This window comes from Podarcis filfolensis, assembly GCF_964270895.1.
Source record: "Podarcis filfolensis genome assembly, chromosome: 15".
Classification (NCBI taxonomy): domain Eukaryota; kingdom Metazoa; phylum Chordata; class Lepidosauria; order Squamata; family Lacertidae; genus Podarcis; species Podarcis filfolensis.
Window position 1 is genome coordinate 15,664,463 of NC_139618.1, and position 16,733 is coordinate 15,681,195.

The 16,733-nt window shown below is 52.8% G+C and overlaps 1 protein-coding gene across 1 annotated transcript in view; it reads right to left on the reverse strand.

The window, feature by feature from the left end:
- FSIP2 (fibrous sheath interacting protein 2) overlaps positions 1–16,733 on the reverse strand; it is a 40,488-nt gene that overhangs the window by 8,315 nt on the left and 15,440 nt on the right. The window contains exons 17-18 of the mRNA XM_083588146.1: positions 9,815–16,634; positions 242–8,820 (exon numbers count right to left, since the gene is read on the reverse strand). Coding sequence (XP_083444272.1) covers positions 242–8,820; positions 9,815–16,634 — 15,399 coding nt within the window. The remainder of the gene's footprint in view (positions 1–241; positions 8,821–9,814; positions 16,635–16,733) is intronic.

Genomic DNA, 16,733 nt, shown 5'->3' on the forward strand with positions numbered 1-16,733 from the left:
AAGCCTTGATTGTTCTTCCGCTCGGGGCAGGATGCCTTAAACCAGGCATGGCCAAACTTGGCCCTCCAACTGTTTTGAGACTACAGTTCCCGTCATTCCTGACCATTGGTCCTGTTAGCTAGGGATGATGGGAGTTGTAGTCCTAAAACAGCTGGAGGGCCAAGTTTGGCCATGCCTGCCTTAAACCAAATCTACTTCTGCACATGCAAAGAAGCCTCCCACCCCACCCTGCCCTGCCTACCTCCTTCGGCCTCACCCCAAGGCGCCCAGCCATATCCAAAGAGGGCCTCCGTTCTTTCTTCTTGTTGGGATCCTGAAAGCCGAGGTTACTAGAGAGACTCTTCCCTGACATTGAGGCTCTCCTCAGCTCCGTGAGGCTCATGCCTATCTTTGACATGCACGTCTTTTTCAGCTTCTCTAGGGGCTCTGTCTTGATGGACAGGACGGCTAAGTGCTCCGCGACGATCTCTGGGTCAACCTTCAGCGCCTTGTGCCCGATGCAGGGGATGATTTTCACCGGCATATCGCTCTTCTGCAGCAGGGTTTCTGGATCTTCGGGCACAGTGGGCAGATCTGCCAAATCCAACTCGTCCTCGTCCTCTTCTTCGATGGAGCTGACCCGAGCATAGACTTTGCTGACAATGCGGTTCAGTTCCAGGGCACTGACGGTCTCGTTCTCTAAGTTTTCGTCACAAGGGTTGCCGCTAATGGAGCAGCTGGAGACCTCATTGATGATGATGCTGGCCACCTGCTCAGGGAAGAGGACCTTGTTGGTCGTCACGTCGTCGTACAGCTCTTGCTGGGACCCGGATTTCTCTAGGACGTTGCTGAAGACGCTGTGGACAACGTGGTCGACCTTCTCCTCGTATTGGGGGTCCAGCTCTGGCTGGTTGCTGTAGGTCACCAGGTCCATTTTGTTCTTTGACATCTTTTTCTCCACGGACGTCTTCAGCTGGCAAGCGATTTCGTTGACATCTGTCTTGGACAAAGCCTTCTTCTCTTGGACGCCCAAGTCATTCTGGGCAAGTAGGATTTTTGTGAGCAACCTGCTTAGGATCTCCTCCAGGAAAGCCACCGGCACTTGTGTGACCAGGGGCACCTCTGTGGGTTCCATTGCCCCAATATTGCCAAGGAATTTCTCGATGATCTTGTCTGTTTCCAGCTTTATTTCCGCACTGGAGCGGGGCAACTCGTCCTCCATGTTCGTGGTCGACTGGAAATCGCGCCCGGAGATTTCACTCACCATGAAGCAGGCAACCCGGTTGACAAAGTCCTCATTCTTGTTGGTTAAGTCATCGTACATAGATGCTTCAGAGCTGGAATGTCTGAGGATGTCAGTGTAGACGGAATCCACAACCTCCCCAACTGCTCGGCTGTCTTCTGAGCCCAAGTCCTCCAATTCATCATGCTGCCAGATTCTCATATTCTTCTTTGAAAGAAGACTTTGCAAGGAGTTGATCATCTTTCTGCCCACCTCCTTCATTAAGGCAACACTCCTTGTATCCAAGTCGTCCACAGGGAGGGCATTGAACAGTTTTGAGAGGAATTTAGCAGCTACCTCCTCTATGATGATGGACGACAACCCCTTGAGGTGGGATCGCAGTGGTGTCTCACGCTCTGCACCCTCAGGACCACCCCCATATTGTTCCTCCAGGTTTCTTTCCGCTTCCATGGCCTCCTGCTGTCGGCCGAGCTCCTCCGAAAAGTACGCCTGCATCGGGTTCCCATAAATCTCTTTCATCACCAAGTCAGTGATCCTTTCCATAAGGATCGTGCAGCCTGTCCTGATGCATTTCTCAATGGCCGATGCAGTTCCAAACTCCGGCAAAATCTGGTGGTAGACGGTATTGGCCACCGTTTGGCTCACGACACGGTTGGGCTGCACCCTGTCAAGGTACTGGACCTCAGCGTTCTTGTCCTTGGAGATCTCTGACATCACATTGCTCAGGAGCTTCATGTGAATGAAATCGAACTCTGCGCACTGCTCCTCGGTGTCATCGGACGATGTCGTGGGGAGGGGGAAAATTTTGGACAAGAGGATTGCGAGAACCTCGTGTATGAACCTCTGAGACACCAGGACCGGGTTTGGTCTGTCACTGCTGACTGGGGACGGAGTGCTGCTCTTCTTCACCTCCATCAACACTTTCTTTGCCATCTCTCCCATTTCAAAAGGTTTTGAGGCCTGGCTCTGGGGTGCCCTTGGCAGCCCCTGGATCTGGTATCCTAGAATCTCTTTCTTTATCGCACTGGCCACTCTCTCCACTAACATCTGGTCGCTTTCCTTGCCTGCCCAGATTGGGGCTCCAGGAGCCCGATCTTGCAAGATGCCACACAGAGAAGCATGGATGATTTTAGCCACGTCCGTCTTCCCCACAGATGGGAAACCCTGCCCTTTGGTGGGGAGCTGCAGGACCTTAACCGGGGACTTGGCAAACTCCTTTAAAATGGATTCCACTAGATTTCTGACGGAGGACTCCTCCTCCACAGGCACTGCCTCTTTCTTCTCCACCGGGCACACACTGGTTGTTGACGAGAGCAGCTTGCTTATCAGCCCGCTAAAAATGTCCTTCAAGAAGGTGGAGGAATAAGCACCTCCTCCATCCTCAAACTGCATCGCCTGCACCTCCCCTTCCCCAAGTTTCATGTGGTGGATCGTCCAGCCTGCTGTTTTTGCAGAAAAGCTGGGGGAAGGAACCGGCGGAAGTTGACTGGGAGGTGAGTATGGCTTTTTGCGCTGGAGCGTCCAGTCATCTGCTTCTGCAGGAAAGGCAGGAGGAGGGTGAGATCCGCAGGGAGGCGAGGGCATCTTATCCTCGTAGATTGTCCAGCAGTCTGGTTTTGCGGATGTGGTGGGAGCAGGAGACAAAAGTTGGCTGGGAGGAGAGTGTGGCTTAACATAGTGGATCGTCCAGCGGTCTGTTTGTGTAGAATAGGTGGGAAGGGGAGACTTTCCAGGAGGTGAGTGTGACATGGGAAGTGGATAGTCTGGCCTTGATTGACAGAGAAACGCTGCACTCTCTTCCTCCGTGGATTCGTAGTTTTGGTTTAGAGACCCGGGTTTGACGCAGACGGCCTTGCAGATATTGTCCATGAGGCTCTGGATACTTTTGCCTGCCTCGGGAGATGGTTTTCTTCTTGCTTTCTTCCTGGGAGGACTTCTCTTCCCTACACTGCCCAAAGGAGAATCTGGCGAACTTCCAGGGACCCATGACGGAAACATTTTGTGGATTATCTTAAGGAACATCTCTCCAAACATGGAGCCAGAGGATGTGGTGTCTGGGAGGATGGTCTCCACTCGGTCAAGGATTGTCTCAGCTTCCAGAAACAAGAACAGGTATGGGGAAGTATCCCCAGTAAGCAAAGGCATCAGCTGGTATGCACAGATTTCTCTGATTATTAGTGGAGCTAGCTTTTCTGCTAATGAATGTCCTTCATTTTGGAAAGCTTTAAAAATCTCACACTCCGATCCAAGCTGCTCCACCAACTTCTCATAGATGAAGTTGCTTATCTGAATCACTTCTTCAGGAACAATCTTTGGGAGAGGGAGGTCTCCCTCTGCACCATGAATGACCTTGACTTCTGATCTTTTGAACTCGCACACTAAAGCATTGACTAGCCTGGTAACTAGATCCCTCATCTCAGACTCTGATAAACAGCAGTCTTTGGAATATGCCAAAAAGTTTGGGGAGGACAAGATTTTGCAAAAGAAAGCCACAACAACATCCTCTAAAAAGGCTGCAGAGTAGATCCGTTGAGAAACTGGCTTCTTTTCCTTCTGCAATTTAGCACATTCGCGGGTGGCAGAATCACTGCTGTCTAAAAACGGGTGGAGGTGGAAATTCAAAATCTCCCTTATGAGCAAATTGGCAACTTCACGGAGGGTGCTGTTCCCTCGGACCTTGAGAGTACTCTGAAGCTCGCTTTGGGAGTTAGACTTCTGCAAAATCTGGTTGTAAACTGAACAGGCAATGTCCTCTTTGGTTTCTTCGTCCATCTCTGGAGTTTGCCCCGAGGTGTTTCCCAGCAGGATTTGATGTGCCAGAATCTCTGCAATGACATAATGTTTCAGGTTGGCGACCATCTCGGCGAAATCTGTCTCTGAGAAGTCAACCTGGTTGCCAACGCAAGCGCTGATGCTCTCTGGAGTGGGGAATATTCTCTCCAAGAGCTGGTTGAGCATGTCCTCCAGGAGAATGAAAGGGAAGACCGTCATGCAGGAGCTTAGGGAGTCTCCGGCAGAAGGGTCCACATAAGAGGGCACCTCGTGAGATGTCGTAGACTGGAGATGATACTTAAACATTTCGTTGATAATGAAGCAAGCTATCTGAGTGACGTACAAGTTCCGCAGGCTCTCTTTGTCTTGTGGGAAAGGCTGCTGCAACATCACTTCGTGCAAGACGTCACAGTAGATAGAGTCCACCATGCACGCGATGGCTTCTTCTGAAATGCCAGCTTCTCCCCTGTTGCCGTAAGTGCTGATCCAGATGGCCTGCTTCAGAACAATGTCCAGGATGTCTTTCTTCAGCTGCGCAATTGTGCTGCTCATTTCAGAGTCAAAGCCACCTTCGCCCTGCCCTAGGCATGCAGTGCTACTAGAAGGAGATGGGAAGATCTGCAAGAGCAGCCTGTCAACGATGGCCTCCAGGACTGGGTAGCAGAGCACGGTGGAGTAGGGTGGTGGAGCATTGGCTCCAGGGACACCCTGGTCCACCACCAGTATCTCATGGATGAGGCACTTTGCTTCTTCCACAGGAGGCGGACCTGCTGTTGACCCCAGCATGCGATCGATGGCACCTTCAAATATCATGGTGGCTGTCTGGCGGGACAACACACGCCTCTCTTCATCAGTATGTTCCTCAGGCTCCAGGTCTTGTGTGCTGTCCTTGTAGGTTCTGCCTTCTGGCAGGGAGCCCAGGGGCGGCTCCTCGGGACCCTCTTGGATGTGCAGCTGAGCTTTCGTAAGCTCCTTCGTAAGTGACTTCACCAGCTTCACAGCTGTGTCTCCAATGAAGTCCCCGGGACCACTTAGAGGGGTGTCCGAGAAAGAGTTGGAGATCCTTGATATCAGCTGAGAAATGACTTCTCCTAGGAACGAAGAAGGACTCGACGGGCCTCTCTTCCCCGCCATGCTTGCCTGCCGCAGGTCCAAGGGCTTGACGGTGGTTTTGTACACTTCGAATCTTGACATGGAGTCTCCTGCGGCTGCTCTGTCCCAGGTAGGAGACTCCTGCCTGGCTACAAAAGGCTGGACATGCTGCTGCAGGATGTCACCCACAAGGAACCCGGCAATTCGGTCAATCAGGCTTTTGCTCTTATTCTTCACGTCTCTCTGGACGGCTTCGAGGGAGCCAGATTTCTGTATGATCTTGCTGCACAGGGAATCAGTCATGTTCTGGACATCTTCCTCCGAATACTCACATTGTTCTGGGTCTTTTGTAACCTTGATTTGATGCTTCAAAAGCTTCATCTGGACATCGTTGAGCAGCTGGGTGGAGAGCTTGCTGAAGTCTGACTCCGACAGGTGCCTTTTGTCCATGGATGTGGAAGGGAAGATTTTTGACAACAGTCCAGTGATTAAATCTTTCAGGAATCCTGAAGACAGGAAGGTGCTGAATGGAGACCGGCTCTCAGTTTCCTCCTGGGTTTCAGAAACGTACTCGTGGAACGGAGTTGAAGGTGTAGTCTTGGGCAAGTCTCCAGAAAACAGTGGATGGAGAAGATAATCAGAGATGCCTTTTTCAACCAATCTCTTAATCTTGTCAAAGAGGGCACTCTGTCTCCCGCTACTGAGGTCGTCTGGCGAAGCAACATCTCTTTCTTTCATCAAACTGTTGCACACAGAGTCAACCACATTCTGGACAACAATGTCCATCAAGGGGCCCATTAAACTCGGCTCATCTTCTTTCGGGACTCCGGTAACTGCAGCCTTACCAAAATGCAAGTTGATTGAACAGGCCAATTGCTTTGCAATTCTCTCCAACTCAGCTTCATGCCACCCTTTGCTTGATTCTTTCTTGTCCCTGGAAACAGGCAGAACGTTGGCTAAAACTCTGGAAACAATTTCTTCTAAGAAACGAGCTGGGAAAACTCCTCCACAGGGACCCAAGGGTTCCCCAAGGCTATCCAGAACAGTCCTGACAATGTCCTCAGACAGAGCTTCAGGGTCGGGGCACCCTGAAGAGGACTCCTCTTTAGAGACGAATCTCTGAAGATGATGGTTCGTGATTTCCTGAATTATGAAGCTGGTCATGCAGTCTATAAAATCCATATCCCGACGCTTGATGTCTTTCTGTATAGACTCTTGTGAGCCAGCCTTCTCCAGCATATACCTGTAAACAGAATTGACCATGGTCTGAATCTCCGTCTCCGAATGGGAACGGCAGGGGGCGTCCTTTTTGGCCACCCAGATTTTGTGTTTGGAAATGGACGCCATCACTTGTTTGATCATGTAGGAGCAGAGCTCATCAAAATCTGTTCCCGACACCTCCCTCTTCCCTGGCTTTCGCTTCGCACCCTCGCAGGGCGGGAAGAGTTGATTCACCATCTGGTTGACAACCCTTTCCAAATACTTCTGAGACAAGACAGTAATGTACGCCGGGGTCGGCTGCTGCCGCTTTTGGAATTTGGGGAGGCAGATGCAACATTCGACCTTCTGGATGATCTGTTCGGCCTTTATGTTTCGAAAGGCATTCCGCGGCAGCCTCCGGCAAACCACCGGCGGCAGTTGGTAATCCAGAATCTCCGTCAGAATAATTTCAGATGCCCTCTCAGCCAACGACTCAATGTCCCTGCCTATGTCTCGGTCGGCAGCCAGCTGGAACCCAAACTCCCTTAAGATGGAGTCAACTATTTTGCTGACCGTTCGACTGTCCACCTGCGGGAAGTATGCCTTTTCATCGGCCCTTGTCAAGACCCCCACGCCAGCCTTTGTAAACTCTTCCACCAGGGCACTGATAAACAGAGTGTTCATCTCCTGGAGGTCGATGCAGGTGTCCCGGTTGTATTTGCTGTGCAGCGAAGAGAAGATCTTGAACAACAGCTGGCAAATGACTTCCTCCAGGAACGACGCCGAGTAAATGGTAGTGAACTCCGGGTGGAACTGCCTGTGATCCCCACGTCCCGACATGGTCACCACTTCCCTCCGGTAAGTCCTCACGTTGCAAGTGGCAGAGTGAGGCTTCCGTCTCGCATGCTTGCCGCTCGGAGCCCGGGAACTGTATGTCCTGTGCTGCATGGCCGTTTCCAGCACTGTCTTGTTCCTGTCCCGCAAGCTCTTGCGGGCCTGGTGCCTCCCTGAAACGGGCGCTTTCCACTCCGGCCGCCTGCCTCTCGGCAATGAGTGGTACATGTCACTTTTACCACTTCGCGGGTGCTTTTTGCCCAAGCTCTGCCCCCGTCCCTTTTTGCAGGGCCCCTGTGAGAACCCCACGGCCTTCTTCGAGTAAGGTTTCCCATGCCCTGGATGATCAATGCAGTAGGAAAGCTCTGTGATCACCGGTTTCACCAGGGTATGCGCCAACATGTCGAGCGCTGACTCGTAGGAGGGCACCCCTGCCTCAGGCTCCACCCAGGGCTCCTCACTGTACTGGATGTCGTATGTCAAAATGGTGGAGGCAGAGTCCGTCTTGTGGGCTTCCACCTCCCTGCTTGAATATTGGAAGAGCTCGCCGTCGCTGGCACTCTTCCGGATGTCACAGAACTGCTCGTCTTCTGGGAACTCGTCAAAAGCAAAGGTGCCGGTGAAATGGTCTGTCGTGATGCATTTGTCCAAGAGGGTCCTAATCAGCTTTTCGCTCACGACGTCCAGCAGGACGACCGATTTGGGTGAGAGTCCCAGGTTGCCGCTGAAGATCTCATTGCCCAGCCTGTGGGCATGCGGGCACACAGACGAATAAAGGTTCTGCCTCTTAGGCATCAGGTCTGTGTCGTGATATCGCGACATGTTCTGAGCTCGGGCATCCGGAAAGTGCCCCGTGAAACTGCCCTGAGGCTGACCAGGCCACATTGAGTCCAAAATGATGTGCAGGACTTTGTTGACGACCTGCTTTGCTTCGGTGGACTTCAAGCTGCGGATGAAGCTGTCGAGGTTGGAAGCGACGCAGCTGAGCCGCTGGTTCTTGTGGGCAATTTGGTCCATTGCCGACAAGCAAGCCACCCCTTTGATGTCGCCGGGGCCTCGGCAGTCTCCCCTGGAAGCTCCGCAGGCACAACGAGAGGAGAAGTAGGGCTGCTGCTGGGGCAGTGCGTCCCAAGCTTTCCTTTCGCTCATGGATTTGCACCTGATTTCGATTTCCAGGCACAGCAGGTGGGCAACCTCCTTCACGAGAGGGTGGTAAACCTCGTCAAAGTCCGCCAGGCAGAGAGGTGGCAGGCAGATGTACCTTGACTTCCTCGTCAGGAAGCCTTTCCTGCTGACTGTCTCCTGCAAGATGTTCCTCTCACACAAGATGCTCAGGATCCTCTCGGATATGTGGAACGCCAGCTCTTTGATGTTGACGGGAGCCGATTTGGGGCCCCTGATTCCATGCTCAGGGCAGCAAGAGTCCACTGAGCAGAACATGGAGAGGCTGGTCTCAATGCCATCGCTTCTCTCTCTGGCACCTTGCCGGGCACAGGGGTTCAGGATGCTCCGGATGACATTGGAGACCACTGCCTGGGTCAAGGGCTCCCAAAACACATCGAGGCAGGAGGATTGCCTCTTGCAGTGGGGCAGGTAGGTGCTCCTCCAGATCCGTTCCTGGAGCCACCTTGATTCAGACTGGATCATCTCCTGCTTCCACGCTGGGCAAGAGGCCCTGTAACCCTTCTCATCCAAAGCATCTGGGGGAGGAAACACAGACAGGTTTACTATCACACAGCTCAGGGAGCTTCTGAAGCCCTGGAAATACCACGAACCAATTCTGGAAGTCCCAACTTGGGTGGTTTGGGGCAAAAACTGTTACTGTTAACTATTAATGGGGTTGTGTGCCCAACTAAGTTCTACGCAGAGTTAGACCCATTGAAATTAACAGCTCGTCATAGCCATGGCAATCAATTCAATGAGTCTACTCTGAGTAGAACCGGGTTGGGTGAACGGGTTCTTTCTGCCTCTGAGTGGGACTTTCCTCCCTGGGAACCCGTCTCACGTAGCAGGAATGCTGCTCATCAGACGCTTATGCACATTCTCAAACACACTGGCCACAATGTCCCTGGCAATGGATCCAATCTCGGCCTGGGAATCACTATGGAAAAGCCCCAGAACCTCCGATCTCTTGAAGCTGCAGCAGAAGAGCCTCTCACTCAGCTCGCCCTGTGCCTTCTCCAGGATGCAAACAGATGACTCGAGATCCGGGTCTTCATTAGAACCTCGCTGACGATGCTCTCTGCCACTTGCAGCATTTTGAGGGTGTCGTTGATGTTCGTGTCAGCGGCTGCTGCTCAAATATCTCTTTCAAGATGCCCCCAACAATAATAAATTATGTATTTAATTATTTTTTTAATTCTGCACCCTGGCAAATCAGCCCAATTTACATCTCAATAAGTAATGTTAAGCTTTTTACTAAATTTAAACGGTATTTCCAGCTTGCAAGGGATCCTTTCGCTGGGATTTCCACATGGCAGGGGGCTGGGATAGAGGACCCTTGAGGGTCCCTTCCACCTCTACAATCCTATGATTATATGCTGCAGAAATGTGAAGAACCGGATTTAAGACTGGGGGAAACAAGAAACCGAAAGGAACCCAAACGAACCGTTGCCTCCATCCCTGTTTTCGGCTGCCGCAGAGCAGAAGTCAGCTCCTTGAAAGGGGCCACTACAATGTAGCCCCGAGGCTTACCTTTTGGCCGGAAGGCGATCAGCTCCTTGATGACGCTCAGGACAATATGGTTGGCCAACGTCTGGATCTCGCAGAGGTCTGGGACGTGGAAGCAGGCGAGGAGTTCCAGGTCTTTATGCCTGTCTGGACTCTTGCTTTTGAAGATGTACTGATTGCTCTCCCACTTGGAAAGCAAATTGCTCCCTTCCTGCATGAAGAAGCAGCTTTCCTCCGTCGTTGCCCTTTCGCTGGAATCGCTTTGCCTCTTATCCCACCGGCTGAGCAAGCCGTGCGCCCTGGGCTTGGAGCCCTCCCTCAGCGGGAAAAGGTGTGTGTTCTTCTCATAGCACAAGGACTCGCTCTCCACGCCAAACTCGCAGAGAAGGGTGTTGACAATTTCCTCGGCAGCGTGGCCCAGCTTCAGAGGGCAGATGGCGGAACAGCAGCCACTCTCTGGTGCAGGGCCTCTGGCAAAGGGCTCGTGCTGGTGCATGGTGCCAGCCTTGCTCCGGTGCCCAGTTTTAGTGTGTCTTGGGACAGCCTCACAGTCCCCTGTTTTCTTAAACAGCTTTTCCAAAATGGTCCCCTCAGGGATGGAGCTTTGCCTGGGGAGCCAGTCGTCCTCCGGGAAATCCAGCCGGAATCTGTTGGAGACCCTGTCCTGTCTCCGTCTTCCAGAAGGCCTCACCCTGGGGGCTGACAGGCAACCAGGCAAGCACTGGTGCCTCTCTGGCCCCACGTGAGCATCCCACTCCGAGTACCTGAAGACGGAAGGGAATTTGGAGGGCGTCTCCTCCTGCACCTCGGCCTCTTCTTCTGAATAGATCACCATCCCTGGGACGTTGATCGGGGGGAAGCTATCCCTCGTGTCTATCCTCCTGATTTTCTTGGACGTCGTTTTCACATTGCCTGGCGATGCGGCGAGATCCTGAAAGAGGGTTTTGTCCTTGCCAAAGGCTCGCCCCGACATCTCCAGCTGCAGGTTTTCCACCATCAGCTCGGACGTGATCTCGGTCAGGCTCTCGTTGCAGCGGTCCAGCATGACGCTGATGGTCTCGCTCAGGACAAGGCTCTCCGAGGAGCTGCAGAACAGGGTGGCTTCCTTCTGGGTGAGCTCCCGGTCCAGGGTGTGCTTGATAATTTCCAGAACGCTGCTGACGGCGTTGTTGGCGTAAACGTTCAACTCAGCATGGAGCATCTGCACCTGCCGGATGGCTGTCTCAATGCACTCCTTGGTGACGGCACTGCCCAGCCTGGAGAAGTCCAGGAAGTTATGGGTCGAGCCCAAAGTTGGCAGCCCTCCTTTCTCTTTCTCCCCCTGCAACTTGTTCCGAAAGCCGTCCATCGTAGTTTCCGCCACATTCCCGACCTGGGCCGAGAGAGAATCCAAAGAGCGGGTCAGCTGTGCAAACGAGAGGCTCTCCAGCGGGAATTTCACAATTTCCAAAAAGTTGCACCGGAAGTCCCGTCTGAAATGCCGGGCCACAAAGGTCTCCAGCATGAGGACGGTGCACTCCACTGTCTCCTTGGCTATCTTGTCGATTGTATCCATGGCCCCCTTCAGTGAAACATTATAGAAAGGAAAGTCGGGTTGGGTGAACCGGTTCTTTCGGCCTTTGGGTGGGATTTTCCTCCCCGGGAACCCGTCTGACGTAGCAGGAATGCTGCTCATCAGACACTTATGCACATTCTCAAACACACTGGCTACAATGTCCCTGGCAACTGAGCCGATCTCAGCCTGGGAATCACTGTGGAAAAGCCCTGGTGCCTCCGATCTCTTGAAACTGCAGCAGAAGAGCCTCTCGTTCAGCTCTCCCTGTGTCTTCTTCAGGATGCAAACAGACGACTCAAGATCTCGGGTCCTCATTAGAACCTCGCTGACGATGCTCTCTGCCACTTGCAGCATTTTGAGGGTTTCGTTGATGTTCGCGTCGGTCAGCGGCTGCTGCTCAAATATGTCTTTCAAGATGCCTTCCTTGGGGAGCACTTGCTTGAGGTAAGTCAGAAAGTCCTCGTAGAAAAGGCACTTGGGTTTACCCCGGATGTCCTTTGTGGTCGACTCAATCTGGAGATACATCTGCCCGTTGTCCATCCTGAAAGACTTTGCAGTGGTGTGTTGGTGCACGTGAGAATGTGGGCCGTCAATGTGCAGGTCTTGCACAATGGAATGCACCAGATCACTCGCGAGGGAGATCTGCTCCGACGATAAGGTGTTGACCCGTAGTATTGTCCGATGGTAATCTTCGGTTTTGAAATCGTCAATGATGGTTCCCAGGACTTTGCCAACGACATCCTTTGCGTACACTGTCAAGTCTGACTTGCACAAGCTCGCTCTCATGAGGGAGGTTTCAGAGTCATCGGAGAAGGCTTGGGGCCTCCCTGCCATGCCGTCACCACCATGCATTTCATACTGGAAGCCGGAGTGCCTCCTCCGCTTCTGATGCATGGACTGTGGGAGGACCTCTTCCAAATTGGATGCAGCAAAGCAGGCGATTTTGTTTAGGACATTCTGGACCAGCTCTTCCCCAATGGTCTGTGGAGTAGGGTGGAGTTGGGAAAGGGCCAGAGTCATCTTCTGGATCTCTGATTTCCCTGTGGGGGAAGATGCCTCCACAGATGGGTCTTTTTTTCTGCCTGAGTTGTCCCCGTCCCTTGAGCCAAACAGCATTTCCATGACAATGGAGTAGATCTTCGTGAACACGCTGTCCACAATTTCGCCAGCTACACTCCCGGCATTTGCCTGCGAGATGGCATCTATCATCCCATTATAGGCAGAAGATTTTGATTCAGAACCAAAGCATAAGGAGTCTGTGCGAAAAGACGGCAGGTGGCCCAACTCGCCCACAACCTTTTGGGTCACCTGGTTGAGGACATCTTCGACTCCTGTCACCAGTGGGAAACCTCCTTTCTGCCCCGACGGCTGCTGCCTAAAAATCCTTTTCAGAACCCTTTTCTGAACCTCGTTTTCCGTCAGAGCTATTTGGACAGACAAAATCTTTAGCAGGTCATTCATGAGCTCATTGGCAGAAGCATTTTCTTCATACGGGATGATGTTCTGGCAAGAAAGCATCTCCCGTTCCAGGTCCGCCTGGATGACTTTCAGGATGGTACTGGTCAGTTTCTCAGCACACAGTCTCAAGTTGTACAGGGACTCTTGGACGACAACTTTGGCTTTGTTGCGGTGGCTGCCAGCCTTGCCCTCTCCGGCTCTCGGCTGACCATCTGCGGCTAACTCAGATTCCAGTTTATCCTCGGCAAACAGCTCCAGCCTGTGGGAAATGTTGTCGACTAAGTATTTTGCCATCCTTTCTGGGGAACAGTCCTTCAACTCCGATAGCTGCTTGGATCCAAACTCTGCTGCCTTTCTGCCTTTTGTCAGGCCTGGAACTTTGTGGCGATCTGCTTTGTGATCCAGGAAATGGCTCCTGAGTCCAGCCTTGGCCTCTCGTCCAGCCAGCTGAGTGAGAGGCTCAACAGTCCTCTGAATAAGGTCAAAGAGGAGGCACTGGAGTCGGTCAGAGAGGGCTCCCCTTGTATTCAGAACAGTTGCAAGGCCAGAGCTTAGCTCTTCAAGCACAATGTCCACCACGTCATTGGAAACCAGTGAGACGTCGGGTTTCCCCACCAAAGGAGCAGAGGGGACTTTCTTGGCGCTGAGCGTTCCTGCCTTAGAAGTCCCAGGTGTGTGAAGTTTCTCGGTGGCCAAGGGAGAAGGTGAAGCGCTTCCCACATCCAACATGACAGTCTGGTAGATTTCATTTAAAAACATCTCAACTGTGTTCTGGATTTGGGCCTGGATATCTCTTTTGTAGTCAGGGTTCTTCCTGAAAAGCTTCTCCAAAATGCTATCTTGCCGGGTTAAGGAGCACTGCACTTCCGAAGGGGCAAAGACCATCAAAACCAGGCTGACGATCTGGCTGGCGGCGATGCTTTCGGAGAATATAACGGGAGGCATGGAAATCTTCTCCACTTCCCTGTCCAACCCATGCTTCAGGCTCTTCAGCACCATCTTGGCCACTTCCTGGGCATATGGTTTTAAGTTCGCGTGAGACGACCGCAGCGCCTTTTCCTTCCCACCTAAAACAGAACTGTTCAAAATGCCTTCTAAGCAGCTGGGCAAACCCCCACACTGATTCGCCAGCATCCGCCTGAGTTCCTGCTGGATGGCAGAGGAGAAGTCTGAACTGATGCACGTTTTGAGGTTTTTCATGTCTGAGCAAAGCTGGGATTCCACTTTGCAGGTGACAAAGGTTTCCAGCTTCGAGATAAATGTTTGCACCAGGTCATTAGCCAGGTCTGATTTGGGTGGAAGGCGATGCTCGGGCTGGCTAGCCCTGGCTGAATCTTCTGCAGTGCTTGTGGGGCTGGTCTGTGTTTGTTCCTGGGCAGGTCTTGACTGACAAGCTGTCTCTGGTTCTCTGAAATGCACTGTCGGTGGACTTTTGCTGGCATCTCCAGGTACATTAAGAGGGAAGATGTCGGTGATAATCAGACTCGAGTGCCTGCTTCGGATGCCCTCCGCCTCAGTTTGAGTGGCGCGCGAGATCTTCTCAAACGCCGTCTTCACCAGATCGCAGGCAAAAGTGCTGACGTCTGCATCTGGGATCACAGCCTGAGCCCTGAGCTCGGCAGTGTGCCCTTTGGAGGCTGGCTGCTCTTCAGGCGGGCACCGACTGATGTCCATGTGGGCAAGAGACGGAGGAGGAGGGCCAGGGGGCCAAACCGGTTGTTCAGCCCAAATATGTTGGAACATTTCGTTCAAGAGGTTCCACACGGTCCGGATTATCGGAGATTGCTCTTCCTCCTTGAAGTCCTCTTCCATTTTCTGCAAGGCCTGCTCCAAGGACCACTCACCAGCTGTAGCCCATTGTCCTTTCTGCTGACCTCCGAGAGACGAGAAAATGGCGTCTTGGACGAAATGCTCCATGTCCTTTTCTGCACCTTTTGCATCGGTCCTGCCCTCTTTTTCCGCTTCAGCCGATTTGGGGCTGAGTCTGTTCCACTGCCGGGATTCCAGCCCAAAGCTTTCATATCTTACTTTATCCGGGGCCTCTTCTGTCAGCAGCACTTGCCGCTCCTTGTTGACCGATGACAAAGTTCCGTCGGGTTCCCTTTTCTCTTTTTCCTCCGCTTCCATCTCAGAATAAATGACCATACCGGGGACATTAACAGGAGAGAACGGCTTCCTCGGCGATTTCTCACCTGACACATGTGTGGCTCCCGTTACCGTCGTGGCCTTGGGATCAGGAGAAGCTCCGCGGCTGGGAAGCTCCCCCTGCACTCTGAGGCAAGGTCTCGGCTTTGCCGCTGGATAAATACCCTGGAGTTTTTCTGTACTCAAGCTGTTGAACACGTCATTGATGAGCTGAAGCACAATCGAGCTCTCCCTGGTAGGAAGCGTCCCTTCCGGGCACATTTGCCTCTGGATGAAGTTTAAGATGCTGGCAATCATCTCTTCCACATACTGGAGGAGGTTTGTCTCTGAGGAAGCAACCGTTTTGGAAACTATCTTGCGGATTGTGTCCTTCACTAGGGCGTTGGCTGCCTCGGATTCTACCGTGTGCGGTGGGACTGACGCACAAAGCTGATTCAGAGGCATCCCGATGGCTTTAATCTTGGCACACAGCTCAAACTGGGACACTTTCGTTTGGCTCGAGGTGGCGAACACTTTCAGCTTCTCAATGATAATCTGAACGATCTCCTCCGCGATCTCATACGTCGACTCGAGGGACAGGGGCATCCGAGACCGCCAGAAGGACGGGTCAGGTGCAGAATGCTTCCCGGACGCCAAGACGCACATGACTTTGCACTCGGCCATGAAGCCGTCCTTGGAGATGGTCTCGAAATACTTCTTCTGAGTGATGGAGTGCAGCTTGCTGAGCACGCTTTCCACAATGTCAGCAGCCACGAAGCTGGCGATCCTGGAGACTGACCCGGCAACTGGCTGGCCTGAGGGCGGGCTGCCTAAAAGGCTTTCGGAGATGGATTCCAGGAGGTCCTCCACGGAAATGCTGACGGAGCAGCCCTGGTCCACCAGTATCATTTTGAAAACGTCGTCAAGGATAATGGCCGTGATTTTGGTGAGGGGAAGTTTCAGCTCGGCAAAAATGCTCTTGAGGTCCTTCAAGCAGATGCCCTCTCTCTGGTCTATAGGGCCATGAGGAGGAGGCTTTTGTTCTCCTTCCACAAAGGAAAGCCCTTCTGTGTCCGTGGTGGTGGTGCCAGTCGTGGTAGTTGTTGTCGTATCTGCTTTGCCAAAGAGACCCCTTGACATCATGCACTTGCGCTTGCCGTGATACAAAGCGCCCGGCTTCTCAGGGCTGTCAACGGGACCTTTCTGCATCTGGGTGATCTGGCTGTCCGATTTGGAGCTGCGCATGCTCGCGGTGGTGGACAGCAGCCCACAGTGCTTGGTCGGGGACAGAAATATGGCCGTCTTCCCTCTCTTCAGCTTCCCTTTGATGAAGTCAGTGTCCAGCGAGACCTGGGTGCTCTTGGTAAAAGAGGTATAGGAGGACTTGGAGGAGAGCAGGGAAGCAGGCTTCCCGCTGATGGTCCTCAGGTCGCTCGAGGTGGCGGGCTTGATGCTGGTGTCCGTGAAGCTGACCTTCCTGGCGGACATGGTGGGGAGGGTCCGGTAGGTTTCGTAGAGGTCCTCGTTGCAGCTGCTGCAGCTGCTGGAGTTGTCCGAGGACAGCACAGACTCTTCAGAGATGGTGTACACTCTGGTCCTGACCCGCTCTTCGAACTTGGTGAGGGCCGGGTAGAGGATGCTGGTGACGGCCGACACGACCCAGGTCATTATATTCTGGATGATGCTGTTAAGCTCCGGAGCAGAGATCTATTATGGAAAGGGAGAGGGAGAGGGAGAGAGAGAAAAGGGGTGATTGACTTCACATGCAGAAGACACTGGCTCAGGTATGATGTTTAGGGAGGGTCC